The 27,587-nt window shown below is 47.0% G+C and overlaps 1 protein-coding gene across 1 annotated transcript in view; it reads left to right on the top strand.

Moving 5' to 3' along the window:
• The window catches only part of LOC144509412 (uncharacterized), a 254,968-nt gene extending 228,215 nt beyond the window's left edge, over positions 1 to 26,753 (top strand). Inside the window, exons 2-5 of the mRNA XM_078238257.1 lie at positions 126 to 237; positions 12,197 to 12,717; positions 21,242 to 21,536; positions 26,453 to 26,753. Of these exons, the coding sequence (XP_078094383.1) occupies positions 126 to 237; positions 12,197 to 12,717; positions 21,242 to 21,536; positions 26,453 to 26,619 (1,095 nt within the window). The 3' untranslated portion in view covers positions 26,620 to 26,753. The remainder of the gene's footprint in view (positions 1 to 125; positions 238 to 12,196; positions 12,718 to 21,241; positions 21,537 to 26,452) is intronic.
• The last annotated feature ends 834 nt before the right edge of the window (positions 26,754 to 27,587 follow it).

The following is a 27,587-nucleotide window of genomic DNA, read 5'->3' as shown; positions in this document are numbered from 1 at the left end:
GCCTCCCTTTGTGCTGTAACTCTTCGATAGTTCTATGGTGGTCCTTGGCATTGTCATTGAATGGAGCTGAATGTCAGATCTAGTTCTTTGGTGCTTATCTTGTTCATTTGTGTCTTTTGATCTAGGCATACCACACATCCAGACAGACCCAAGACCTTGCGACGTTAACAGATCTGGAAGGATCCGGGTCGGATGATGAGGATGAAAATGTTTACTCTGGTTCTGGAGGATCAGGATGTAAGTTGCAATGACCTGTGTGATGTGATGAGTCATCTTTCTGTGAAATGTTCATCACCCTTTGTCTAGACTTAAGAATTTGAATTATTCCAACGTGCCCAAGACTACCAACAAACAACCTCCCCCTGAACTCCTAGGCTGGAGTTTTATGCCCACCATCTCCACATGCCCCCCTCCCCCAACCCCCCACCCGCTGTTTCTTCACCCCCACCCCTCTCCAGAATGGGACAGTAGGTGGGCGAGGGGGCACAAATTCAGATGGGAGCCTGAGTGCCAGCCCCCAGCCCCCATCCATCTCCCACTGGTATTTAGCAGCTGGTAGCAGCACACCCATCAATCCTTTCAGCTGACCCTAGCCAGACCACCTGACACGACATTTAGCATGGCCAATCCACCTCACCCGCACCTCCTAAGATGTGTGGGTTAGGTGGATTGGCCATGCTAAATTGTCCCATAGTGTCAGGGGAACTAGCTAGGGTAAATGCATGGGGTTGTGGGGATAGGGTCTGGGTGGGATTGTGGTTGGTGCAGACTTAATGGGCCGAATGGCCTCCTTCTGTACTGTAGGATTCTATGATATGTTCCTAATTAATGGCCACTTAAGGACATCTCCCCACTGCCTGCATGAGGGCCCAAAGGAGGGTAATGGTGAACCTTATACCCCGTAATGGAACAACAAGCAGGAGGTGCTGCCCCTGCACAAGGTCCTGGGCTGGCTGCAGTTCCAATAGTGGCCTCTGCTTCTAGTGGCACTGCTGAGTCTGAAGAGCAGCTAGCTTCCTCATTAGCTGGAAATCCTCGATTAATTACCTGAACCATATAAAATTCAGTCGCAGTTCCTAGGGCCAGCAAAGGCAGGGCCCCAGCCCCAACTTTCCAGCTGGTAGGCAGGGCTCTGCTCGATTGGCCCCCCATCAATTACCTTAAGCAATCAATCCCACCTTCTTCAGCACACAGTAGCAGCAGTGTGTATCCATCTGCAACTCACCAAGGCTCCTTCGACAGCACCTTCCAAACCTGTGACCTCTGCCGCCTAAAGGAGGGCAGCAGATGCATGGGAACTCCATCACGGTGGCACAGTGATTAGCACTGCTGCCTCACAGCACCAGGGACCCAGGTTCAATTCCAGCTTGGGTGACTGTGTAGAGTTTGTACGTTTTCCCCATGTCTGCGTGGGTTTCCTTTGGGTGCTCCGGTTTCCTCCCACAGTCCGAAGATGTGCAGGTTAGGTGGATTGGCCGTGCTAAATTGCCCCTTAGTGTAGGTTAGGGGAATTAGTGGGGTAAATACGTGGGGTTATGGGGAAAGGGCCTGAGGGGAGATACCCTGTTCAAGAGTGAGTGCAGACTTGATGGGCTGAATGGCCTCCTTCTTCCCTATAGGGATTCTATGAAACTGCAAGTTCCTCCCACCAAGTCACTCAACATCCTGACTTGGAAATATATCACTGTTCCTTCACTGTCGCTGGGTCAAAATCCTAAAGCTGCCTCCCTAACAGCACAGTGGGAGTACCTACACCACATGCATTGCAGCTGTTCAGGAAGGCGGCTCACCACCATCTTCTCAATGGCAATTAGGGATGGGCAATAAATGCTGGTCTTGCCAGTGAGACTCACATCCCAAGAGCAAATTTTAAAAAGTCATGGTAGTGGATTGGCTATAGTTATTCCTGTCTTTGAGTTTACTTATGATCTGTTTAAAGAACTTTCCAAGTGGATATAAACTAATCTTTCAGTTCTGCGGTTAGTCTATAGAACACAGAGAATGGGCTGGTGTCAAGGTGCATGACGAACATTTGGCCCAAAATATTCCATCCATTCGAGAAGAATCCTAAAGTTTTGTAATAACTCCATGAAGGCGAAAGTCCCGTCACCAAGTTACTTTATTTACACCGTACACCTGTACACAGCCAGCTCTCCAGTTGCTCCCTGCTGAATGCAGGCTGGGAGTCTGACAGACCTGCTTTAAATAGGGAGCATGAGGCTCCCTGATTTAACCCCCCCATCAATTAGGATTCGTCAGGTATTTCTTTTTGGTACCAACAAATCAGACAAAATCAAATTAATTCAGGGACAACTTAAAAAGGGGCAGCTCCTGGGTTGCAGCAGTGGGTCCTGTAAATCCACTCTGCTCTTCCCATCTTCAGATCTTCATTCTTTCCAACTGTGAAACACACACGGTAACACAGACTTAGCTTCATTCTTGGAGCCCCGCTTCAACACCAGGATCTAGTCCAAAGTGTCAAACAGAAACCTGATCCATTCATTGTGAAGCCTCTCTTGCTTCCACTCACATCCATTCTATGTGTTCTGAACCCCACTGTGAAGGTGTACACCTGGAGGCTTCTCAAGGTGAACAAACATGAGTGGCACAGTGGCACACTGGAGGGGCAGCACAGTGGCACAGTGGTTAGCACTGCTGCCTCAGTGCCAGGGACCCGGGTTCAATCACTGTCTGTGTGGAGTTTGCACATTCTCCCCGTGTCTGCGTGGGTTTCCTCTGGGCGCTCCGGTTTCCTCCCACAGTTCAAAGATGTGCGGGTTAGGTGCATTGGCCATGCTCAATTGCCCCTTAGTGTCCTGGGATGCTGTAATAACTCCACAGAGGCAAAAGTCCCATCACCAAGTTACTTTATTTACATCATATACCTGTACACAGCCAGCTATCCAGTTGCTTCCTGCTGAATGCAGCCTGGGATGCTGACACACCTGCTTTAAATAGGGAGCAGGAGGCTCCCTGATTTAACCATCAATTAGGACTCATCAGGTATCTCTTTTGTATTTAAAAATGACGCCTAAAGCGGGGTTTGAACCCACGACCCTGACATTAAGGGTCCCATGTTCTCCCAACTGAGTTAGCAAGGCACAGAACTTCAACGCTACTTCAAGCCCTAGGACTCATCAGGTAGTTCATACTCTAACAAGCCAACCTCATTAGCCTGGCTGAAGTCATCACAGATGCATGTTAGAGGGATTAGCGGAGCAAGTATGTGGGGTTACGGGGATAGGGCCTAGGTGGGATTGTTGTCGGTGCAGGCTCGATGGGCTGAATGGCCTCCTTCTGCACTGTAGAGTTTCTATGATTCTATGAAACAAACTTACAATGTTGCTTCATTAGCCGCATGCTTCCTTGGTGCCGTCTCTCTCACTGGGAAAACTCCTCCTCCCATTAGGAAAATTCCCTGCGCTAGGTGTTGATTGGTTGTTCAGACCACATGTCCCTTACTCAGTGAGGCTGGTCTTAAAGTGAGAATCACCACACCCACCCACTGCAATTACGTTTCTATTTACCTTTTTGCTTCTCAGCTTTTCATCTCCATGGCAACCTCAGGTCACATGGGCATTTCCTGGAACCTCATGTCATCATCATCAGTTGAGCCTCTTTTAAGAATATTCCCCGGTTCACTTTGGTATTAATGGGAACATTGCACAAACACAGACTTTTCCCCAAAGCACATGAGTCAGACGGGGAAGAATGATTCCTGTACCTTTAATTCAAAATGCTCAGCACTGTAGGAGGAATCGGAAACCAAAGAAGCGTAGAATCCCTACAGTGCAGGAAGAGGCCAGGCTCATCCCCTGCCCTATTCCCATAACTCTGCACATTTGTCATGGCTAATCCCCCTAACTGACACATCTTGGGATACTAAGGGACAATTTAGCATGGCCAATCTATCTGACCTGCACATCTTGGGATTGCGGGAAGAAACCGGAGCACCCAAAGGAAACCAATGCAGACACGGGGAGAATGTGCATAGTCCGTTAGATAAATGAGAGGTGATGCATTTTGGTAGGACAAACCAGGACAGGACTTACTCAGTTAATGGTAGGGTGTTGGGGAGAGTTACAGAACAAAGAGATCTGGGGTACAGGTTCATAGCTCCTTGAAAGCGGAGTCACAGGTGGATCGAGTGGTGAAGAAAGCATTTGGCATGCTTGGTTTCATTGGTCAGAACATTGAATACAGGAGTTGGGACGTCTTGTTGAAATTGTACAAGACATTGGTAAGGCCACACTTGGAATACTGTGTATAGTTCTGGTCACCCTATTATTGAAAGGATATTATTAAACTAGAAAGAGTGCAGAAAAGATTTACTAGGATGCTACCCGGACTTGATGGTTTGAGTTATAAGGAGAGGCTGGATTGACTGGGATCTTTTTCCCTGGAGTGTAGGAGACTTAGGGGTGAACTTATAGAGGTCTATAAAATAATAACGGGCATAGATCATCTAGATAGTCAAAATCTTTCCCAAAGATAGGGGAGTCTAAAACTAGAGGGCATAGGTTTAAGGTGAGAGGGGAGAGATAGAAAAGGGTCCAGAGGGGCAATTTTTTCACAGAGGATGGTGAGTATCTGGAACGAGCTGCCATAGGTAGTAGTAGAGGCGGGTACAATTTTGTCTTTTAAAAAGCATTTAGGCAGTTACATGGGTAAGATGGGGTATAGAGGGATATGGGCCAGATGAGGGCAATTGGGACTAGCTTAGTGGTTAAAGAAAGGGAAGGCATGGACAAGTTGGGCCAAAGGACCTGTTTCCATGCTGTAAACCTCTATGACTCTGACTCCACACAGTCATGATGTGGAGATGCCGGCACCACACAGTCCACACAGTCACACAGTCCACACAGTCACCCAAGGCTGGAATTGAACCTGGTTCCTTGGTGCTGTGAGGCAGCGGTGCTAACCACTGTGCCACATGCCGCCCAACTTAAAGTTAAAAGTCAAACGGTAACCATGATTTCTACTTGTTTTTCAAACCTTCCCTTTTCCTCCTCATTGTCTATCTTTATTGAAGGGAAATGACCCAAAGTCCATTTTCATTTTGAACTCTTCCATCTTTGACTTGAATCGAATGAAAATGTTTCGGCAAAAATGAAAGAAGAAAGATTTCCTAATGTCATTCCTTGGTCGGGACTTGCGAAAGACCATCAACCCTCCAGCCAGAAATACATGGCACAGGATCCATTTTACGCGGTTATGATTTTCTTCCCTGGTGGCTTGTGTCAGGGTTATTGTTCCACTGGCACTGGCTGCTTTGTGGTGCCTCGGCCAAATGCTCCTCTTGTGAGTCAAGGCAGTGAATTATTTAACTATGTGCAGCATCACAAGCAAATGGACTCATGTCCTTATCTGATATGTGCACAGAGGTATGAGGAAAGGCAAGTGGTCCACGCTGACAACCCTGGCTGCTGTGTTAACCGATCTTCCTGTCACTTTCAAGCTGTGGCCTTGCCCTTCAGCCCTCTGTCATCCCCAGCTCTCAGGGAAGTTAAACCCCAGTGATTTTAGTAAACCCCAGAATGTGCGGGCTATCACAGAGAACATCAAACGATGGCAAACCGAACAAAATAGCTCATGAGGGTCATAGAAATCATAGAAACCCGACAGTACAGAAGAAGGCCATTCGGCCCATCAAGTCTACACCGACAACAATCCCACCCAGGCCCTCTCCTCACTTAGTTACCCTGCTAATCCCTCTAACCTATCACAACCCAGGAAACTGAGGGTTAATTTAGCACGTCCAATCAACCTAACCTGCACACCTTTGGACTGTGGGAGGAAACCAGAGCATCCAGAGGAAACCCACGCAGACACGGGGAGAACATGCAAACTCCACGCAGACAGTGATCCAAGTCAGGAATCTAACCCGGGGTCCCTGGAGCTGTGATGCAACAGTGCCACCGTGCCGGGTCGTAGATCAAACAGGATGTTCTCTGTCCATCTCTGTTCTCAGGAGACGGTGATTGTGAAGCAGAGACATCATTCATACTGAAGAGGTTTGGGCTGGCAGACACATGAGGAGCACTTTCCAGGACTTGGAGTAGGAGGGGCCTAACCAAAGTGAGGGCGAGGGCAGCGCAGGGAGGAAGGAGGAGAGTGAAAAATTACGTAAAATGTTTGCAGAAAAGCCAAATTGTTGAGAGTTTGATCAGGGATGTAGCAGACTGTGGAACTCTCTGAACTCTGCTGTATTTGTACGTTATTGATAGAATGGAATGGAATTATAGAACACAGAGAGGGTCATTCAGTACACTGGGACTGTGGCAGCTCTTTGAAGGGACTATCCAATTAGTCCCACTTCCCCAGCTCTTTCACCATAGCCACGCAATTTATTTCCTTTTCAAGCATATAAACCAATTGTTATGATCTCAAGGAGACCATTAACTTTTAAAAAGAAATTTGAACTTCCAGTTATTAGCTGAAAGGATAACTCATAAGTTTCCATGTTTCAAACAAAACCCTTTACTGTTCAAAAATTAAACAAAGCAAGTACTACCAACTTAACTCTACGTTTTGTAACACCTATTCCTCAAGCCTGAAAATCTCAACAAGTCAATCCCTGTTCTTTTTCTATTTCTACCCAAGAGTTTCTCTGTACGTTCCAGGGACTTGAGCATTCCTTCAGACTGAAACAAGGTGTGCCACAGCTGCCAGGAATTCACTTTGTTTCTCCTCAGTATTCCCTCTTTCTCTCTGAGGTATGAGATATCTTGGGGTCCTGCCAGTAGCATTAGGCCGGGTGACCCACCAATTTAGCTTCAGCATTCCACTGTTGTGAGCATCCCCATCTCAAGCATAGATTTCGCTGCCTTCTTGCTTATCGGAGTACAGCTCCTGGCAGCTTTCTCTCGCTGTCTCTTTCTGAGCTGTTCCAGCTCTAAACGTAAATGGCCCATGCCTGTGCATAATCACACTCAGAAACCCAGAAAAAAATGGTATCTTCCCTGCAACCTATCACCATGACAAAGTGGCACTTCTGAGATGTCCCAAATAGAAAATTAAACTAATTATCTACACCTTCAAAAATACCCCTGATTCCAACACCCACATGAATAATTTATACTGTTTATGAAGACAGCGGTAGACATCTCATCTCCACCCAGACACAGAAAGGGGCCATTCGCTATTTAATGTTTTCCCACTTCGTACACTGATTTTAATGAATAAATAAACCCAGGGCACCCTTTGGTCAATATAATCAAAGAATCCCTACAGTGCAGAAAGGCCATTTGGCCCATCAAGCCTGCACCAACAGCAATCCCACCCAGGCCCTCACCCACGTACTTACCCTGCTAATCCCCCTGACACTAAGAGGCAACTTAGCTTGGCCAATCCACCTAACCCACACATCTTTGGACTGTGGGAGGAAACCCACGCAGACACATGGAGTTTGTGCACACTCCACAGACAGTCACCCAAGGCCGGAATTGAACCCGGGTCCCTGGTGCTGTGAGGTTGCAGTGCTAACCACTGTGCGTCCCATTCTTTTTTCCTGCCCTTTCTCCCAGCTTGCATTGCATCCCCACCCCCACCTCTATCTTGAGTGTACCACCCTCACTCCCAGTTAATTCAGTTTATCTGCTTCACACCAGGGGCTTCCATTTTCTTACTTGAAAACCTTCAATCCCCAATCTAAACATTAAATTCCTTCAACATATGAATCATTAAATTTGATGTTCTCTTTTGAAGGTTACTGTTGAATTTTCATCCACCACCTTTCAAGCAATGGATTCCAAATCATAATAATTTGTTACATTTTATAATCCCCTCATACCTGTAATAAGTCTTTGGAGGCAGAAGTCCCTTCATCAAAATCACTTTAGTTACAAACTCTAACAGCAGTACACAGAGTGCTCGCAGTCAGCAGTCTACCTCCCGGGGTGCCAGAGGAACTGACACTCCCAGTTAAATACAAGGCAAAGACTCCCTGATTGGCCCATCAATTGGATCCTTAATCAGGGAGTTCATACTTCAATAGGCCAACCTCAATGGCCGGATTGAAGCCATTACAAAACCCCTTCTGGATCTTTTGTGAATTATCTGAAACTTTATTTATCAATCCTCTTTCACAGTAGTAGTAGTTTCTTCTTACTTAGTAAACCAATAAACCTCAATGGTTTGAACATTGCCATCAAATCAACCCTTAACTTAACTGTCTCTACTGATGGAGCACAATTCCAGTTTCTCTAGTCTTGCCACATGACAGAATTCCCTCCACCTTGCTACCATTCTCATCAATCTTTCAAGGATAATGCCGAGATTGGACATGGCACTGCAGCTAAGGCCTAACCAATAATTCATCCACCTCAAGATACTACTCCAAAGACTTGAGAGCACCAACGTATAGGCTGACATTCCTCTGACAGGACAGGACACTGTCGGAGGTGCTGCGGCCTTAAACCAAGGTCCCATCTGCTGTATCATGAGGATGTTGAAAACCCCAAGACCTAGTTTTGATCCAGAGCAAGGTAGATATCCCTACCCCTCATTCAACATCACTTTATATGAAAAAAGAGATCATCTGGTCATTGCCACAGGCCAGTTGTGGGATCTTGCTGTGCTGAAATTGGCAGCCGCTTTTCCTAAGACAGAGACTTACCCCAAAAGCATTTCATTGGCTGTAGAGTGCTTTGGCGCATCCTGAGGTCATGAAAGGTGCTCTATAAATGCAGATTCTCTTCAAGCACGTGTTTTAGACGTTGACTGAAGCTTCATATGGTTACCTTACCACTGCTTCTTGTCTTCTCGCTAAACCTTCCCTTGGCCAATACTGTTGGACCTGGGCTCTGGCCCGAGAGTTGAAGGTCTTTATTAGATCGTCAGGGTTGAATAGCTTTGGTGGTGGAGGGAATCCCAGGAATTATCTCATCATTTGGGCTGCCTCTCAGCAGTCGCAGTCAATCCCCAGTTGGGTATAACTAGGATTTTCAGCGACCAACACCAGTCCGGAGCTGACAGCTCACTGATCTGGAACGTTGGGCGACACATGACAGCTTGCACCTCCCAGAAGCAAAGCCGGGGTACGCTGACTTGCTCCATGCTCGCCTGTCCTGCTGACAGAACAGGCCTCGGCCGAGCCAAGCACCCTGCCCACGGGACCTTTGACCTTCGTTATGGATAAGTCCCCCCCTGGGGAACTGGTGGCCAATCTGATTGGTCTGCAGCAACAGCAGTGCCATGAATCATAGAATCCTTACAGTGCAGAAGGAGGCCATTTGGCCCAATGAGCCAGCACCGCCCACAATCCCACCCAGGCTCTATCCCCTTAACCCCATGTATTTACCCTGCTAGTCCCCCTGACACTGAGGGGCAATTTTAGCATGGCCAATCCACCCTAATCCCCACATCTTTGGACTGTGAGAGGAAACCAGAGCACCTGAAGGAAACCCACGCAGACATGGGGAGAATGTGCGAGCTCCACACAGACAGGGACCCAAGCCAGGAATCAAACCCAGGTCCCTGGCAATGGGAGGCAACAGTGCTAACCGCTGTACCACCGTGCCGTCCCCTCATAAGATGCCTTGACTCATCAGCGAGGCAGTAGGTGCGGGGAGCAGCAGTCTAAGGGTTGGACATGATGTTATTGTTAAAGCTGACAGCACCTTTATTGTTACCACTGAGCCCTTTGTTAGTCCTCTGCCGATGTCATTAATGTTTCACCTTCTGGAAAACCAAGAGCTACAAGAAATTTGCAGCATTTATTTAATGTCTGTTCAAACAGCGGCAGTTTATGGTAATCTGCGACTTGCTTGATTGAATTTACTGACCTGCAACTCACCACCTGTTCACAATCATAGAATAGCTACAGCGGAGAAAGAGGCCATTCAGCCCATCGTGTATGTGCCGGCTCTCCGTATGAACAATTTCACTACTGCCACTCCCCCATCTTCTCCCCATTGGAAACATAGGACATAGAAACATAGAAGCAAGAGCAGGCCATTCGGCCCTTCGAGCCTGCTCCGCCATTCATCACGATCATGGCTGATCGTCCAACTCAATAGCCTAATCCTGCTTTCTCCCCATAACCTTTGATCCCATTCGCCCCAAGTGTTATATCCAGCTATTTGCCTTGCCTTTCTCAAATAATAATCCAATTTCCTCTTGAACAGTTCAGTTGAAGCGTTATAGAATCAAACAAACCCGGGATAACACACCAGGGACCACTGTCCAGTGGTTACGTTGGGGGTGGGGAGGGGGCAGGCGTGGCGGAGGGGAAAAGGGTGGCGGAGGGGGTATGGGTGGCGGAGGGGGCAGAGGTGGAGGAGGGGGCTAGGGGTGGAGGAGGGGGCAGGGGTGGCGGAGAGGTAGGGGTGGCGGAGGGGGCAGGTGTGGCAGAGGAGCTGGGGTGGGGGAGGGGGCACGGTTGGTGGAGGGGGCAGGGGTGACGGAGGGGCTAGGGGTGGCGGAGGGGGCAGGGGTGGCAGAGGGGGCAGGGGTGGCAGAAGGGGCAGGGGAGGCAGAGGGAGCAGGGGTGCGGGAAGGGATTGTTGGGACAACTATGGTCTGTCCTGCGCTGTAAGAGTTATCTGTCAGCATAGTTTTCAGTGTCTCTGCAAAAGCATCACAGGCTTAGTCTCGATGGTTCAAGTTAATCTCCCTTTATTCCTGATTGAGAGATGGAGGGTCAGGTTAGAAATAGTTCTATTTTAATGAGCTCCCCGGCTATAAGCACTTCCTCATTCACCTTCTCTCGATGCCTTGATTTTTCCAGAGACTTTCGGATTTGTCAGAATATTACCCAGCAATCACTGGGTCTGAAGTGCACACAGAGTGATGAACGTTCATAGAATCATAGAATCCCTACAGTGCAGAAGGAGGCCATTCGGCCCATCGAGTCTGCACCGACCAAAATCCCACCCAGGTGCTATTTCCATAACCTCTTGCAGTTACCCTAGCTAGTCCCCCTGACACTAAGGGGCAATTTAGTGTGGCCAATCCACCTGACTCACACATCTTTGGACTGTGGGAGGAAACCGGAGCACCCGGAGGAAACCCAAGCAGACACGGGGAGAACGTGCAAACTCCACACAGACAGTGACCCGAGGCCGGAATTGAACCCGGGTCCCTGGTGCTGTAAGGCAGCAGTGCTGACCCACTGTGCCACCGTGCTGCCCCTTTCATTAGCAAAAGCTCAGACTATCAGAATTCAGTGTGGTCATAGTTTGAGTGAGTTGACCCCAGCTGGTTACTGGCGAACGACTGAAATCGGAGCAGAGAAAGGAACTGGCCAGAGTCCCTGGGCAGAACTTTCACCCCAATGTAATGGTGAGAAGGAAGGTGGGCAAGCGCCAATTGCCATGTTCCCAGAGGTGGGATTAGGGGTGAAAGGGTGACCCGTCCGTAAGCAATGAGTAGCCCCTCGAGCTTAAGAGCAATTGAGGCCAATTATCAGAGGCCGGCTGGAATATTCCAGCTGTTTCCCTAATTATGCTGGCTGCTTTATCGAGGCAGCGGGAAGTGTGGACAGTGTCAGCGAGTGGGAGTTTGAGTGATGGACTGGGCTTCGTTCACGACACTTTGGAGTTTCTTGCGGTCTGGGGCAGAGCAGGAGCCCATACCAAGCTGTGATACGTCCAGAAAGAATGCTTTCTATGGTGCATCTGTAAACGTTGGTGAGAGTCGTAGCGGACAAGCCAAATTCCCTTAGTCATTTGAAAATGTAGAGGCATTGGTGGGGCTTTCTTTACTATAGTGTCAGCATGGGAGGGACCAGGACAGATTGTTGGTGATCTGGACACCTAAAAACCTGAAGCTCTCGACCCTTTCTACTTCATCCCCATTGATGTCCTTCACTACGCTTCCTGAAGTTGATGACAATCTCCTTCGTTTTGTTGACATTGAGGGAGAGATTATTGTCGCTGAACCTGTTCACCAGATTCTCTATCTCTTTCCTGTTCTCCATCTCGTCATTGTTTGAGATCTGACCCACTATGGTGGTGTCATCAGCAAACTTGAAAATCGAGTTGGAGGGGAAAAATTGTTGGAAAAATTTAATAGTATCTTTCAAAAGAGAATTGGTAAATGGAGGGAAAAATCTAGAAGACCATGGGAAAGCGTTAGAGGGTGGGATTAAAGAGCCAGCACCCACATGATGGGCTGAATGGCCTTCTGTCATATCAGCCATGCTTTTACAATCGATAATTACTAGATTTAACTTCGAGCTTCTGTTTCTTTTCAGACTTTGACTTTGACACTGAGCTGCGATTTACCACCAGCGCGACCAGGCCTGTTACATCTCCACCCTCCACCTCAACCTTCGGATCCCTCCAGCCGCTTGCCTTCACGTTCCGGGATACTGCCCTGGCAGGAGGCAGCACTGCCACTTCACCCACACCCGCCTCCACTGCCCTGACCACCGCAGCGACCACGACGGCAGCCCCGGCTCCCATCACGATGCCAGCTGCCGCCGCCACCACGGCTCTGCTGGCAACCACCGCAAGCACGGCAACCACCACCACCAGCACCAGTACCAGCACCAGCACCAGTACCGTTGCCATGCCGACCACCCGCACCATCGCCATTGTGCCGTTAGCGACTGCCGCAGCCACCACGGCGCTGGCAGCCACGAGGAGTTCAACCAGAGTCAGCGTGGTGGCCAAACCAACTTCCATACCAGATCCACAAACAACCCAAAAAACATTGGAAAACGTCCCAGAGGACACCAGCAAAACCCTCCCGTATATCCCTTACATCACCGAGGTAAGTCCCTGACATCTATGTTACACATCTGAGATCCTCTGGAACTGCTAATGCCGAACGGAACATATTAAACTGCAGAATAATACACGGGGAACTGAAAGCAAAATTAATTCCCAGCCTGCAAGGCTCAGAGTAAAGTTGGTCAGGCTTAGGGCCTGTTCCTGGTCCATGACTTCTATTGGAAAGCACATATGCTGATTTGATTTATTATTGTCACATGTATCGGGATACAGTGAGAAGTAAAGTTCCTTGCGCGCTATACAGACGAAGCATAACCTTCATAGAGTACATAGGGGAGAAGGAAAGGAAAGGGTGCAGAATATAATGTTGCAGTTACAGTTTGGGGGTAGATAAAGATCAGCTTAATATATGATACGTCCATTCAAAAGTCTTGATTTGATTTTGATTTGATTTGATTTATTATTGTCACATGTATTAGCATACTGTATAGTTTCTTGCGCACTATACAGACAAAGCATACCGTTCATAGAGAAGGAAATGAGAGAGTGCAGAATGTAGTGTTACAGTCATAGCTAGGTTGCAGAGAAAGATCAGCTTAATGCAAGGTAAGTCCATTCAAAAGTCCCAACAGCAGCAGGGAAGAAGCTGTTCTTGAGTCGGTTGGTACGTGATCTCAGACTTTTGCATCTTTTTCCCGACGGAAGAAGGTGGAAGAGAGAATGATGGCGGGGGGTGGGGGGTCCTTAATTATGCTGGCTGCTTTGCCGAGGCAGCAGGAAGTGTAGACAGAGTCAATGGATGGGAGGCTGGTTTACATGATGGGTTGGGCTACATTCACAACCTTTTGTAGTTCCTTGCGGTCTTGGGCAGAGCAGGAGCCATACCAAGCTGTGATACAACCAGAAAGAATGCCTGGTGGAAGTCTGATGGCAGCAGGAAAGAGGCTGTCTTGAGTCAGTTGGTACCTTTTATCTGACTTTTGTACCTTTTTCCTGATGGAAGAAGGTGGAAGAGAGAATGTCTGGGATGCATGGGGTCCTTGATTATGCTGGCTGCTTTTCTGAAGCAGCGGGAAGCGTAGACAGAGTCAATGGATAGGAGGCTGTTTGCCTGATGGACTGGGTTTCATCCATGACCCTTTGTAGTTTCTTGTGGTCTGTGGTCAGAGCAGGAGCTGTACCAAGCTGTGATACATCATAGTGTTGTATGAGAGCAATGCTTTAACTGCCCCCTGCTAACACCAATCTGGAGTTCAGTATTCATCAACATCTGCTGCATGAGTCGGAAGCTAAGGCCCAATAAATCGAATATGGAATTCAGGATTTTTCCTCACCCAGAAGGTGGCTAGATTGTGGAACTCATTCCCACGAGTAGTTGAGGTGAATAAAACAGATGCATTTAACTGAAAGCTAGATAAGCATATGAAGGAGAAAGGAATGAAATGTTATGCTGCTGGGGTTACCTGAAAAGAGGCAGGTGGAAGCTCATGTGGAGTTTTACCACCAGCACAGACTAGTTGGGCTGAATGGCCTGTTTCTGTACTGTCGACTGTAACACTATCACTAAAGCTCCCTCTAATGGCCATGTACTGTGCCTACAAGAGTGGGTAAGAGACTCACCTCCTGATCTCCAAAGCTGCCCACCATCTACAAGGCACAAGTCAGGAGTGCAATGAAATATTCTCCACTTGCCTGCTTGAACACAGCTCCGACAATAGTCAAGAAGCTCCACAAGGTGGCACAGTGGTTAGCACTGCTGCCTCACAGCGCCAGGGACCTGCATGCGATTCCTGGCTTGGGTCACTGTCTGTGCGGAGTCTGCACGTTCTCCCCGTGGGTTTCCATCGGGTGCTCCGGTTTCCTCCCACAGTCTGGAAGACGTGCTGGTTAGGTGCATTGGCCATGCTAAATTCTCCCTCAGTGCACCTCAACAGGCGCCGGAATGTGATGACTGGGGGATTTTCACAGTAACTTCACTGCAGTGTTAATGTCAGCCTACTTGTGACAATAATAATAAATTAACTTTTAACCATCCAGGACAAAGCAATCCGCTTGATCAGCACCCCATCCACAAACATTCACTCCCTCCACCACCGTGCCCTGTGGCAGCAATGTGTAGTATATACAATATTCCCTGCGGCAACTCACCAAGGCTCCTTTGACAGTTCCTTCCAAAGCTGTGACCTCTACCACCTAAAAGGACAAAGACAGCAGATAAATGGGAACAGCACCACCTGCAAGCTCCCCCCCAACTCACACACCATCCTAACTTGGAAATACATCACCATTCCTTCATAAGAACATAAGAACTAGGAGCAGGAGTAGGCCATCCGGCCCCTCGAGCCTGCTCCACCATTCAATAAGATCATCGCTGATCTTTTCATGGACTCAGCTCCACTTACCGGCCGCTCACCACAACCCTTAATTCCTTTACTGTTCAAAAATGTATCAATCCTTGCCTTTAAAAACATTCAATGAGGTAGCCTCAACTGCTTCACTGGGCAGGGAATTCCACAGATTCACGACCCTTTGGGTGAAGAGGTTCTCTCTCAACTCAGTCTTAAATCTGTTCCCCCTTATTTTGAGGCTATGCCCCGAGTTCTAGTTTCACCTGCCAGTGGTGGTTCATGTCGCTGGGTCAAAATCCTGGAACTCTGTTCCTAACAGCACCGCATCAGTTCAAGAAGGCGGCTCACCACCACCTTCTCAAGGGCAATTCAATGGGTAACAAATGCTGCTCTGTCCCGTGATGCCCACATCCCATTGAAAGAATGAAATTAAAGAACAGATGTTTCAACATTTCAATTCACTCCACAACTCCGAAGGGCTAATAGTCCAGGCAGCTTCCCAGGGTTGTGACCCAACTCCTCTTTATTTGTCACCCTGGATCCAGGTGTTTGCAGGATATTCGACTGTAAAGGGCATCACAGGCCATTTTGAACTTTGAACTCAATTGGTGGCCAATTATAAAAAAGAAAGATTTGCAACTATGAAGCGTTTTACCGCCAATGAAGCACTTCTAAAGTGTAGTCACAGTTGTAATCTAGGAAATACAGCAGTCAATTTGTGCACAGCAAGATCCCACAAACAGCAACGTGATTTTGAGCAGATAATCTGTTTTTGTGATGTCGGTTGAGGGATGAATATTGATCAGGATAACCGGGGATAACTCCCCTGCTCTTCTCCAAATCGTGTCATTGATCATCCATGGGGCCTTGCACACCTCACCCAAAAGAGGGCACCTCTGACAGTGCTGTGCTCCCTCAGTGCTGCACTGGAGTGTCAGCCTTAATTTTTAGGATTAATCCCTGGGGTGGGACTTGAACCCAGAACCTTCAGAGCCAAGTAAGCTGCCAATGGAACCGCAGCTGGTACCCCCCCAATACACAACCACCTTTCCAGGCATGCTTAAAACCTAATGGCTGGAATTCTCTGGCCGTTCACGCCGGCGGGATTCTCTGCGGGTTCCCTGCCAGCGTGGGGTGAGGTCAATGGGAATTCCCATTGACAGTGGCTGGGAGCCGGAAAATCTCATCCAATATCTTTGACCAAGCACTTGATCACGTGTCCCAAAATCTCTTTAACTGGTTTGATGGCGAATTTACTTTGACCGTCATTCCCATGAGGCACCTTGGGACGTTTCAAGCTACTACTGAAATGAAGTTGTTGTAATAATCAGGATCTGGAGCCCTGATTCCCGTTCCCAGAGCTGCTGATTTCCTCATGCATCCAGACACTGAATTTCAAATAATCATTCAGCAGATTAATGAGGGGAATTTCCAACATTGGAGCGGCTTTGACTGCTGAGTTTTCTCTCATGAATTTACTGTTTCCTGGCATGTTGAAACATGTGCAATCATAAAATCCCTACAGTGCAGAAGGAGGCCATTCAGCCCATCGAGTCTGCACTGATCACAATCCCACCCAGGCCCTATCCCCGTATCCCCTCATATTTACCCTGCCAATTCCCCTGACACTACAGTTAATTTAGCAAGGCCAACCAACCGAACCCGCACATCTTTGGACTGTGGGAGGAAACTGGAGCACCCGAAGGAAACCCATGCAGACATGGGGAGAATGTGCAAACTCCGCACAGTGACTCAAGGCCAGAATCGAACCCAGGTCCCTGGCTCTGTGAGGCAGCAGTGCTAACCACTGTGTCACCGTGCCGCTCCAAATGGTGGGATTAACAGCACAATGGTCCAAATAAAAAGCTGACAGACTCTCCCAGACATGGTCCAAAGTGAACCCTGCTGTAAGAACTCAGGATGTTTCCTCCTCTACGTCTTTCCTCTTCAAAATGGGAAGAAGAAGTTTATAAAGGTTTAACTAGGCAGGAAAGCTTCAAGTTGCTTTGCAACAGAATTACTGAACCCTGCCATTAACGTTGTAGCTGAGATGTGCCGATATTTCTGATCTCGAAAAGAGAGCCGTGTTGGTGAAGATTTTCATCTCGCACTCATCAGGACAAACCCAAGAATACCAAATTTCAAAGGATCACGTCAATTTTTACTACAGGAGTGGAGGCTAATTTGTTGGCTCTGATTGATTAAGGCATTGCCCTGGAGAAAGCAATGGGGGGGGGGGGGCTATATTCTCACCTGTAATGTAAACTGTTGTGATCCATTAAAATTTGGCATTTCTTTTGTTTGTGCATTGCTGAAAAAAGTCATTTTGTCAAAGCTTTTTGTCTTGCACTCATCAGGACAATTCGCAAGAATACCAACATCAGGGCAAACAACAGTTATATACTGTGTGAGAAGTGAGTGTTGATTGGTTGGCAAGTGAACTCTGATTGGTAGAGGTGCTGCCATGGAGAATGCACCAGTTAGTGGTGAATGACAGGTAACTGCCAAGCATTGTTTGAAAATTTAAACCAGGCAACTTGACTCTGATCAGTCAAGGCATTGCCCCAGAGAATGAACAAGCAAATGGCTATCACTTGGATAAAAGCAATGGCTATCACTTAATTTATTTAGTTGAAACAGGTGCAATATGTGAACATGTTATTTCTGTCTGCAAAGAACAGGGCCCTGTCTATGAATATATGTAGCTTCCAGTACATGCCAATGCACCATACTGCAAGCCCTGTTCTTTGCAGACAGAAAGAACATGTACACACATTGTGCCTGTTTCATCTAAACAACATAAGTGATAGCTATTGGCTGGTTAATTTCTCAAGGCAATGTCTTCACCAATCAGAGTCAAGCTACTTGGTTTAAATTTTCAAACAATGCTTGGCAGTTAACTATCATTCACCATTAACTGGTACATTTTCCATAGCAATGCCAATCAGAGTCCACTTTCCAACAAAACAGCACCCTCTTTTTATACTGTATAAAGTTGTTGTTTCCCCTGATTTCGGTATTCTTGTGATAGACCTAATGAGAGTAAGATGAAAAGTTTCGGCACCATGTGTCTCTTTTGAACAATATTCATGCTCTGCACTCCCAAGCAACTGTTTCTGATCTATGCAGCCCATCTAACCAGTCAGTTGTTTAAGCTTCACGGTGTCCCAGTGGTTATTAGCACTGTTAACTCTGGCTGTGTATATTATCATAGAATTCCTACAGTGCAGGAAGCCATTCAGTCCATCGAGTCTGCACCGACTCTCCAACAGAGCATCCCACTCAGGCCCTATCCTCGCAACCCAATGCATTTACTCCACTAATCCCCCTAACCTACACACCTTTGACACTAATGGGCAATTTAGCACGGTCAATCTACCTAACATGCACATCTTTGGACTGGGAGGAAACTGGAGCACCCGCAGGAAACCCACGCAGACACGGGGAGAACATGCAAACTCCACACAGACAATGACCCGAGGCTGGAATTGAACCCGGGTCCCTGGCGCTGTGAGGCAGCAGTGCTAACCATTGGGGGTGTCATCACATGGCCTCAAATGGCTATTGGCTGCCTCTCGGTGTTTCAACTTCCTGCAACCAATTGAAAAAGATACAGGCTCTTCATTGCCCAATCAGATAAATCTTGACTGGTAGACCAACAGCCATTTTCTTCCATTCCAAAATTTTACAACTAGCCAACAAAAGTGTCCAAAAAAAAGTTAATTGGAAAATATAGTAATGTTTCTATGATTTTTCTCCTCAGTGTTGCCTTTACCAATGTCTATGATAGTCCTGAGGAATGGCAGGCCTGGCATTGCCTGGTGTTCTCCTGAGCTTTGCCAGGCTCAGCATCAGTTACTGGCCGATCCTGAGTTGGTTCATTTCAGCCACAGTCCTGCAATTGACCTCAGTGCCTTTGGGTGGAAAAATTAAGAGCTCAACTTCTGATCATTGAACTGTGTAAGAATCATAGAATCCCTATAGTGCCGAAGGAGGCTATTTGGCCCATCGAGCCTGCACCGGCCACAACCCCCACCCAGACTGTATCCTGGTAATCCCAAATATTTACCCTGCAAGACACTAAGGGGCAATTTAGCATGGCCATTCTGCCTAACCTGCACATCTTTGGAGTGTGGGAGGAAACCTGAGCACCCGGAGGAAACCCACGCAGACACGAGGAGAACGTGCAGACTCCACACAGATAGTCACCCGAGGCTGGAATTGAACCCGGATCCCTGGCAGTGTGAGGCAGCAGTGCTAACCACTGTGCCACCGTGCCGCCTATTACACACACAGTGGAAACATATAACACAGAGGAACACAATTACATCCCAAAAATCTTGCAGTCGCGTGTCATTCAGCTGGGAGCTGCTATTATGTTTTTGGAAGATGGTGGCTTAGTGGTAACGTCACTGGGCTTGTATTGCTCTGAGGTCATGGTTCAAAACCCATAATGGCAGCTGGTTTAATTTAAATTTAATTAATAAATCTGGAATATAAAGCCAGTTTCTGTAATGAACACTATCATTTATTTGTGTTTTAAAAAAACACAAATGGGAAGACTAACTACAACCGGATTGGGGGAAGGCTAACTACAACCGGGTTAGGCAGGATTTGGAGGCTCTCATTTGGGAGAGCCTGTTTGAGGGTAAATCCACATTTGGCATGTGGGAGTCTTTTAAGGAGCAGTTGATCGGAGTGCAGGACAGGCATGTGCCTATGAAAAGGAAGGACAGAAAAGGCAAGATTCAGGAACTATGGATGACCAGGGAAATTCCGAGTCTAGTCAAAAAGAGAAAGGATGCTTACATGATGTCTAGGGAACTCAAAACAGATGAAGCATTTGAAGAATACAGGGAAAGTAGAAAAGAGCTCAAACAGGGAGTCGGGGGGCAAATAGAGGCCACAAAATGTCCTAGGCAGTCAGGATTAAGGAGAATCCTAAGGCATTTTATCCATATATTAGGAACAAGAGGGTGGCTAGAGAAAGAGTTGGTCCACTTAAGGACAAAGGAGGAAAATTATGTGTAGAACCAAAAGAAGTGGGTGAGATCCTTAATGAGTACTTTGCATCGGTATTCACAAAGGAGAGGGACACGTTGATTAAAGGTGTCTCGGAGGGGTCTGTAAACCCTTTAGAACAAGCCATCATTATGAGGGAGGAAGTGTTAGGTGAATTAAAAAACATTAAGGTAGACAAATCCCCAGGGCCAGATGGCATCAATCCCAGATTACTGAGGGAGACGAGATGAAATTGCTGGGCCTTTAACAGAAATCTTTGTTTCTTCGTTGGCCACTGGTGAGGTACCAGAGGATTGGAGGATAGCGAATGTTGTCCCATTATTTAAGAGGAGTAGCAAGGATAACCCGGGTAATTATAGGTCAGTGAGCTTGACATCAATGATAGTGAAATTGTTGGAGAAGATTCTTAGGAATAGGATCTATACACATTTGGAACTGAATGGTCTTATTAGTGACAATCAGCATGGTTTTGTACGAGGGAGGTCATGTCTCACTAATTTAATTGAGTTTTTCGAGGTGGTGACAAAAATGATTGACGAGGGAAGGGCTGTGGATGCTGTCTCCATGGACTTTAGTAAGGCATTTGACAAGGTCGTCATGACAGGCTGGTGCAAAAGATTAAATCCCATGGGTTCAGGGGTGAACTAGCTAGATGGATTCAGAACTGGCTTGGCCATAAAAGACAGAGGGTAGCAGTGGAAGGGTGTTTTTCTGAATGGAGGTCTGTAACTAGTGGTGTTCCATAGGGATCAGTGCTGGGACCTCTGCTGTTTGTAATATATGTAAATAACTTAGAAGAAGATGTAACTGGTCTGATTAGCAAGTTTGCAGATGATACTAAGATTGGCGGAGTTGCGGTTAGTGATGAAGATTGTCAGAGAATACAGCAGGATATAGATAGGCTGGAAAATTGGACAGAGAAATGGCAGATGGAATTTAATCTGGACAAATGTGAGGTGATGCATTTTGGTCGATCCAATTCAGCACATTCCAAACTCCAAACTCCACATTCCACCTAATCCCAAGGTTTCCACCTGGAGAATGTGATGAAAATTCCTGTCTCAGGATGAAGCAGAGTGCATTCTGGAAAGTAGGGAAGACAAATCGGAGATCTTGCTTCTTCAGGCTCTTTGTTATTTCTGTAGCATGTTCATTTGAAGAAAATACCAGTAATTTTCCCTTTTTTTGTATTAGCACACGCAGAAAACTGACTCCGGAGAAACAGTCAAAGAGGTGACCATCAACAACGAGGTGGAGGTTCCTGCTGCCGGGGCGCCGAGCGGAGACTTTGAGATCACCGAGGAAGGGGAGGTGATAAATCCAGGGACAAACAACGAGGTGTTTGCTGCTGTCACGCAACCAACCGGGCGAGGCAGTGGGAAGAACGGCCTTCCTGATGTAATAGACAATGCAATAGAGGCGGGGAGCTCATCTTCAGCAGCGCAGTTACCCCAGAAAAACATACTGGAGAGAAAAGAGGTCTTAGTAGGTAAGATGGTTCTTTTATTAGTCTTTGCTGCACCGATTACACTAAGCACCCAGCGATGCACCATTGGGGTTTCTCTGGAGACATTCTTGGCTGGCATCAAGAATGTCGGCATGGTGGTACAGTGGTTACTATTGCTGCCTCACAGCTCCAGGGACCCGGGTTCGATTCCCAGCTTGGGCCACTGTCTGTGTGGAGTTTGCACATTCTCCCCGTGTCTGCATGGGTTTCCTCTGGGTGCTCCGGTTTCCTCCCACAGTCCAAAGATATGCGGGTTAGGTGGATTGGCGATGCCAAATTGCCCCTTTGTATCAGGAGGATTAGCAGGGTAAATGCATGGGGTTATAGGGATAGGGCCTGGGTGGGATTGTAGTTGGTGCAGACTCAATGGGCTGAATGGCCTCTTTCTGCACTGTAGGATTCTATGATTCTATGATAAATGTCAAAGACACAGATCATTCTGGCAAGTGCTGTTTCATAGGACGTTACAATGCAGTTTAGCAAAACAAGCATGCATTCAGATGGGTGGCTTGTTCAAAGAGGTGGGTTTTGAGGAATCATAGAAGAATCATAGAATCCCTACAGTGCAGAAGGAGGTCATTTGGCCCATCAAGTCTGCACAATCCCACCCAGGCCCTATTCCTGTAACCTCACATAATTACCCTGCTAATCCCCCTGATACTAAGGGGCAATTTTCCATGGCCAATCAACCTAACCCATGCATCTTTGGACTGTGGGAGGAAACCGGAGCACCCGGAGGAAACCCACGCAGACACGGGGAGAACGCGCAAATTCCACACACAGACAGTGACCCAAGGCCAGAATTGAACCCGGGTTCCTGGTGCTGAGAGGCAGCAGTGCTAACCACTGTGCTGCCGGGAATTGAACCCAGGTCCCTGGCGCTGTGAGGCAGCAGTGCTAACCACTGTGCCACTGTGCCACCCAGCAAGTTTTCAAAGGAGGGAATTTGACCTGATTGGATTACATGTTGGGATGACAGTTCCCTGAAGAGTAATGTGCAAAATTATTATACTTACACACGTCCTTCACAAAGTCAGTCTTTAAGATGAAGTTGGAAAGCTCTGAAATAAATATGAGGTTATTCGGAAAGGCCTGGCCAGGCAGTGATCATGTGGAGATGCCGGTGTTGGACTGGGGTAAACACAGTAAGAAGTTTAACAACACCAGGTTAAAGTCCAACAGGTTTATTTGGTAGCAAAAGCCACACAAGCTTTCGGAGCTCCAAGCCCCTTCTTGACCTGAAGAAGGGGCTTGGAGCTCCGAAAGCTTGTGTGGCTTTTGCTACCAAATAAACCTGTTGGACTTTAACCTGGTGTTGTTAAACTTCTTACTAGGCAGTGATCATCAGGAGAACAAAGTTCAGCACTTGCTGGCTTCACAAATAGAGGCACTGAGAAGAAAAACTGGGAAGTTATGTTGAATCTTGATAAAGCTTTGGTTAGGCTATAACTAACTACTGTGTTGCACCACTTCTGGTCACCACACTTTAGGAAGGGTGCGGAGGAGATTTAGCAGAATGGTTCCAGTGGGGACCGGGGGGGGGGGGGGGGGGGGGGGGGACGGGGGGGGGGGGGGGGGACACGAGGTGGGGGAGCAGCACGGTGGCGCAGCGGTTAGCACCACTACCTCAGAGTGCTTGGACTAGGGTTTGGTTCCGGCCCAGGGTGACTCTTTGTGTGGAGTTCACACGTTCTCTGTGTGTCTGCTTGGGTTTCCTCTGGGTGCTCCAGTTTCCTCCCGCAGCCCAAAACTTGTGCAGGGTAGGTGGATTGGCCATGCTATATTTCCCCTTAGTGTCCCAAGATGTGTAGGTTAGGGGATATAGCAGGATAAATGCATGGGATTAAGGGAGTGGGCCTGGGTTGGATGTTCTGTCGGAGAGTCGGTACAGACTCAATGGGCCGAAAGGCCTCCTTCTGCACTGTAGGTATTTTAAGTTAAAGTTAAGGTTAAAGTTTATTTATTAGTGTCACAAGTAAGGCTTACATTAACACTGCAATGAAGTTATTGCAAAACTCCCCTAGTCGCCACACTCTGGCACCAGTTCAGGTCAATGCATCTAACCAGCACGTATTTCAGACTGTGGGAGGAAATCGGAACACCCAGAAGAAACCCACGCAGACACGGGGAGAACGTGCAGACTCTACACAGACAGTGACCCAAGCCAGGAATCGAACCCAGGTCCATGGCGCTGTGAGACAACAGTACTAACCATAGTGCCACCGTGCCGCCCACAATGAGTTATGATCCTATCATAGAATCATAGAAACCCTACAGTGCAGAAAGAGGCCATTCGGCCCATCGAATCTGCACCGACCACAATCCCACCCAGGCCCTACCCCCATATCCCTACATATTTTACCCGCTAATCTCTCTAATCTACGCATCTCAGGATACTAAGGGGCAATTTTAGCATGGCCAATCAACCTAACCCGCACATCTTTGGACTGTGGGAGGAAACCAGAGCACCTGGAGGAAACCCACACAGACACGAGGAGAATGTGCAAACTCCACACAGACAGTGACTCAAGCCGGGAATCGAACCCAGGTCCCTGGGGCTGTGAAGCAGCAGTGCTAACCACTGTGCTACCGTGCCGCCCCTTTTTATTACTACTTTTATTATTTTTATTATTAGCTACATGATTAGCCTGGACTGTTTCCCTTGGAGCAGAGAGGTTAAAGGGGAGATATAAGCAAGGTTAACAAGATTATAAGGGATTTAAGATGGACTTCCCATCAGCTGATGGTACAGGAACCAGGGGGTACAGCTGTAAGGTTTGGGAAAGGGATATGAAGGGAGGTGGAGGGTGCACGGAAGAAGTTTTTTTTTACACAGTGAGTGGGAATGACTTGCTGCCTCCGAAGGGAGTAGAAGTGGAGACAATGAATGATTTCAATAGGAAATTGGATGGGCACCTGGGCAAAATAAACTCGCAGGGCTACAGGGATAGAGCCGGGGAACGGGACTAACTGGATTTCTCCACAGAGAGAGAGCCAGCATGAACGTTGATGGGCCAAATGGTCCCCTGTGTCGCAATGACTTATGTCTCTGTGTTTTAAATGTACTTTTTCATCTGCTCTTTCTATCGGCAGACTTACCTGCTGCTAAATGTTCGAGCAGACCTCGGCTTTTACTGAAAGAAGCAAAGCAGATGTGGTCTCATGTTTCCTTTGTATTGATGGACTGGGCAGATTGCATCAGAAAACAGGAACATTGCTCCTTAGAGAATGAACCTTTATTTAAGGAAGAAGTGCAACATCTAATTTTTCTTCCATATTGTACTGGAAGTACAAAGTCTGACAATTTCCTGATTGATGTTCAATGATTTTCCTGCAGGATATCTTGTCACTGATATCCTTCCTCCAGCTGAATGGAGAACTAAAAGCAATGTCAGTCTTATAATTCCAGAAATATTTGAACCCAAAGTGCTATATTTGAGACTCAGCTTGGTGCATTCCCATCAGAAGGTCATGGGTTCAAGCTCTAAATGAGTTTCAAGATCGCAATCAACTTCCACGTACATGTACGGTATTTAGGGAGTGCTACACAGTCAGCAGTACTGGTTCTTGGGTGAGAGATTTAACCAAGGTCCTGTTTGCCCCTCCAGGAGTTGTTTTCAGATGGATCTTGAAAGCCCTGCTGCACTGTGCAAAAAGGAGCAAAGTGCCGCCCTTAACACCCTAACGTAGGGAACAGATGGAGACGTAGCATACCTGTCCCTTAGCTGGCCCTTTGGAAGAAGGTGGTTCATTATTGCCATCTCAAGGGCAATCATGGATGGGGAATAAATGCTGGCCCACCATCCCCATGAATACATAGAATAGAATAGAATCCCTACAGTGCAGAAGGAGGCCATTTGGCCCATCGAGCCTGCATAGACAATAATCCCACCCAAGCCCTATCCTCATAACCCAATGTACTTACCCTGCTAATTCCCCTGACACTAAGGGGCAATTTAGCATGGCCAATCCACCTAACCCACACATCTTTGGACTGTGGGAGGAAACCGGAATGTCCGGTGGAAACCCATGCAGACACGGGGAGAATGTGCAAACTTCACACAGTCACCCAAGGCCAGAATTGAACCCAGGTCCCTGGCGCTGTGAGGCAGCAGTGTTAACCACTGTGCCACCATGCCGTCCAATAAAACATAAAACAAAAGAATTGTCTAACAATTCCCACTTCCCATAGCTCTGTAATTTTTTTTCCCTCCAAGTATTCATCCAGTCCCCTTTGGAAAGTTACCATTGAATCTGCTTCCACCACACTTTCAGCAATTGTATTTCAGATCAATATAGCTTATTGCATTAAAAATAATCCTTATGCCGCCTCTCATGTTTTTCCCAGTCACCTTAAATTTGTGACTCTGGTTCCAATATTTCTGCCACTGGATATAGTTTCTTCTGCTTTACTTTTATCAAAACCATTAATGATATTAATTCCTCTATCCAATCCTCTCCAAGGAAACAACTCTATGGCGGCACGGTGGCACAGTGGTTAGCACTGCTGCCTCACAACTCCAGGGATCCGGGTTCAATTCCGGCCTTGGGTGACTCTCTGTGTGGAGTTTGCACGTTCTCCCCGTGTGTGTGTGTGTTTTCTCCGGGTGCTCCGATTTCCTCCCACAGTCCAAAGATGTGCAGGTTAGGTGGATTGGCCATGATAAATGTGCAGGGTTATGGCTACAGGGCAGAGTGGAGGACCTGGGTGGGATGCTCTTTCAGAGAGTTGTTGCAGACTCCATGGGCTAAACGGCCTCCTTCTGCACTGTCGAGATTCTGTCTGCATATGATACGTCCAATTCCGTACCATCCTGTCATTTGAAGAGTGCATTGACTCCCTGTGCTGCAGGAGATAAACTAGCGTGATAAACGTCTTTCCGTTTCCTCCTGTCTAGCGGTTGTCGTTGGAGGGGTGGTTGGAGCACTCTTCGCTGCCTTCCTGGTTATGCTGTTGATCTATCGAATGAAGAAAAAGGATGAAGGAAGTTACACACTGGAAGAGCCGAAGCAGGCGAGCATAGCTTACCAAAAACCTGACAAACAGGAGGAGTTCTATGCATAAACAAATCCAGAGTGCCTCTCATTGCTTGGACATGTAAACAGATCATTCTCTTAAAATAAAAAAAACACAAAAAATGAATAACGATCCCAAATAATGTCACTTGAGAAAAGTTTCTGCTGAAAGGCAGAGTCCGTGTCCTAATGCTGGTCTTTTTCACGTGTGTTGTTGAATTTCCTGTCATTGTCCGACCCAAGACTTTGGGAGAAGTCTGTATTAGGGGACTAGAAAATGCAAAGCACAGCTGCTTCTAGACAACTGCCACACTGCAATAGAATTCTTGTATAGTGCGGGGCATTGGGAATAGTCCTAGTGACCGGGAGGTGCTGAAGGCTGGCGTATTAAAAGAAAATAGTTTTTTTTTAAATTCCATTTTGCTCATCTAGAATGGTTACATTTCGCCTTGGATTCAATGAGGTGTCAAAAGGTTGTTTTCCAACCTTCAGAACTTCTCTGAGCAATTTCTGGTACCATGTTATCTGTTATTCTCTATTCTTGAATACATATATATATTATATACTATATATATATATATATATATATACACACACACACACAAATGATTTTTGTTTGACTGCTCTCTGGAAGTAGACAATCAATATCTGATGTCTATAGTTACTGTACTGAAATTGTATGAAAGCTAAATGAAAGAGTATTAAATTCTCATGACATAGCTGAGGTTTGAAGGTCACGAAACATATCCTTAAATTAATGTTGCTGAATCTTTGATAAGTTTGTGTCAGATTGAATAAAAGATGACTTGTTTTTCCTATCTTTAACACCTTGTTCCCTGTGATTCAGTCGAGTTTGGGAGAACGTGCTTTGTGGAACTAGCGTCTACAATCAACAGTAGAGAAGCTAAGCTTAACCTCCACAACCAGGCCGGAATCCAGAGCACAAAGCTCTGAATGCTCCGATGATGTTAACATTCATTGGAATTATTCCCACAAAACCTATGGGAAGAAAACACT

The sequence above is a fragment of the Mustelus asterias genome, chromosome 21 (assembly GCF_964213995.1).
Source record: "Mustelus asterias chromosome 21, sMusAst1.hap1.1, whole genome shotgun sequence".
In the NCBI taxonomy this organism is placed as follows: Eukaryota; Metazoa; Chordata; class Chondrichthyes; order Carcharhiniformes; family Triakidae; genus Mustelus; species Mustelus asterias.
Note: the sequence above shows the minus strand (reverse complement) of the source record. Positions and strands in the feature narration are given on the sequence as shown.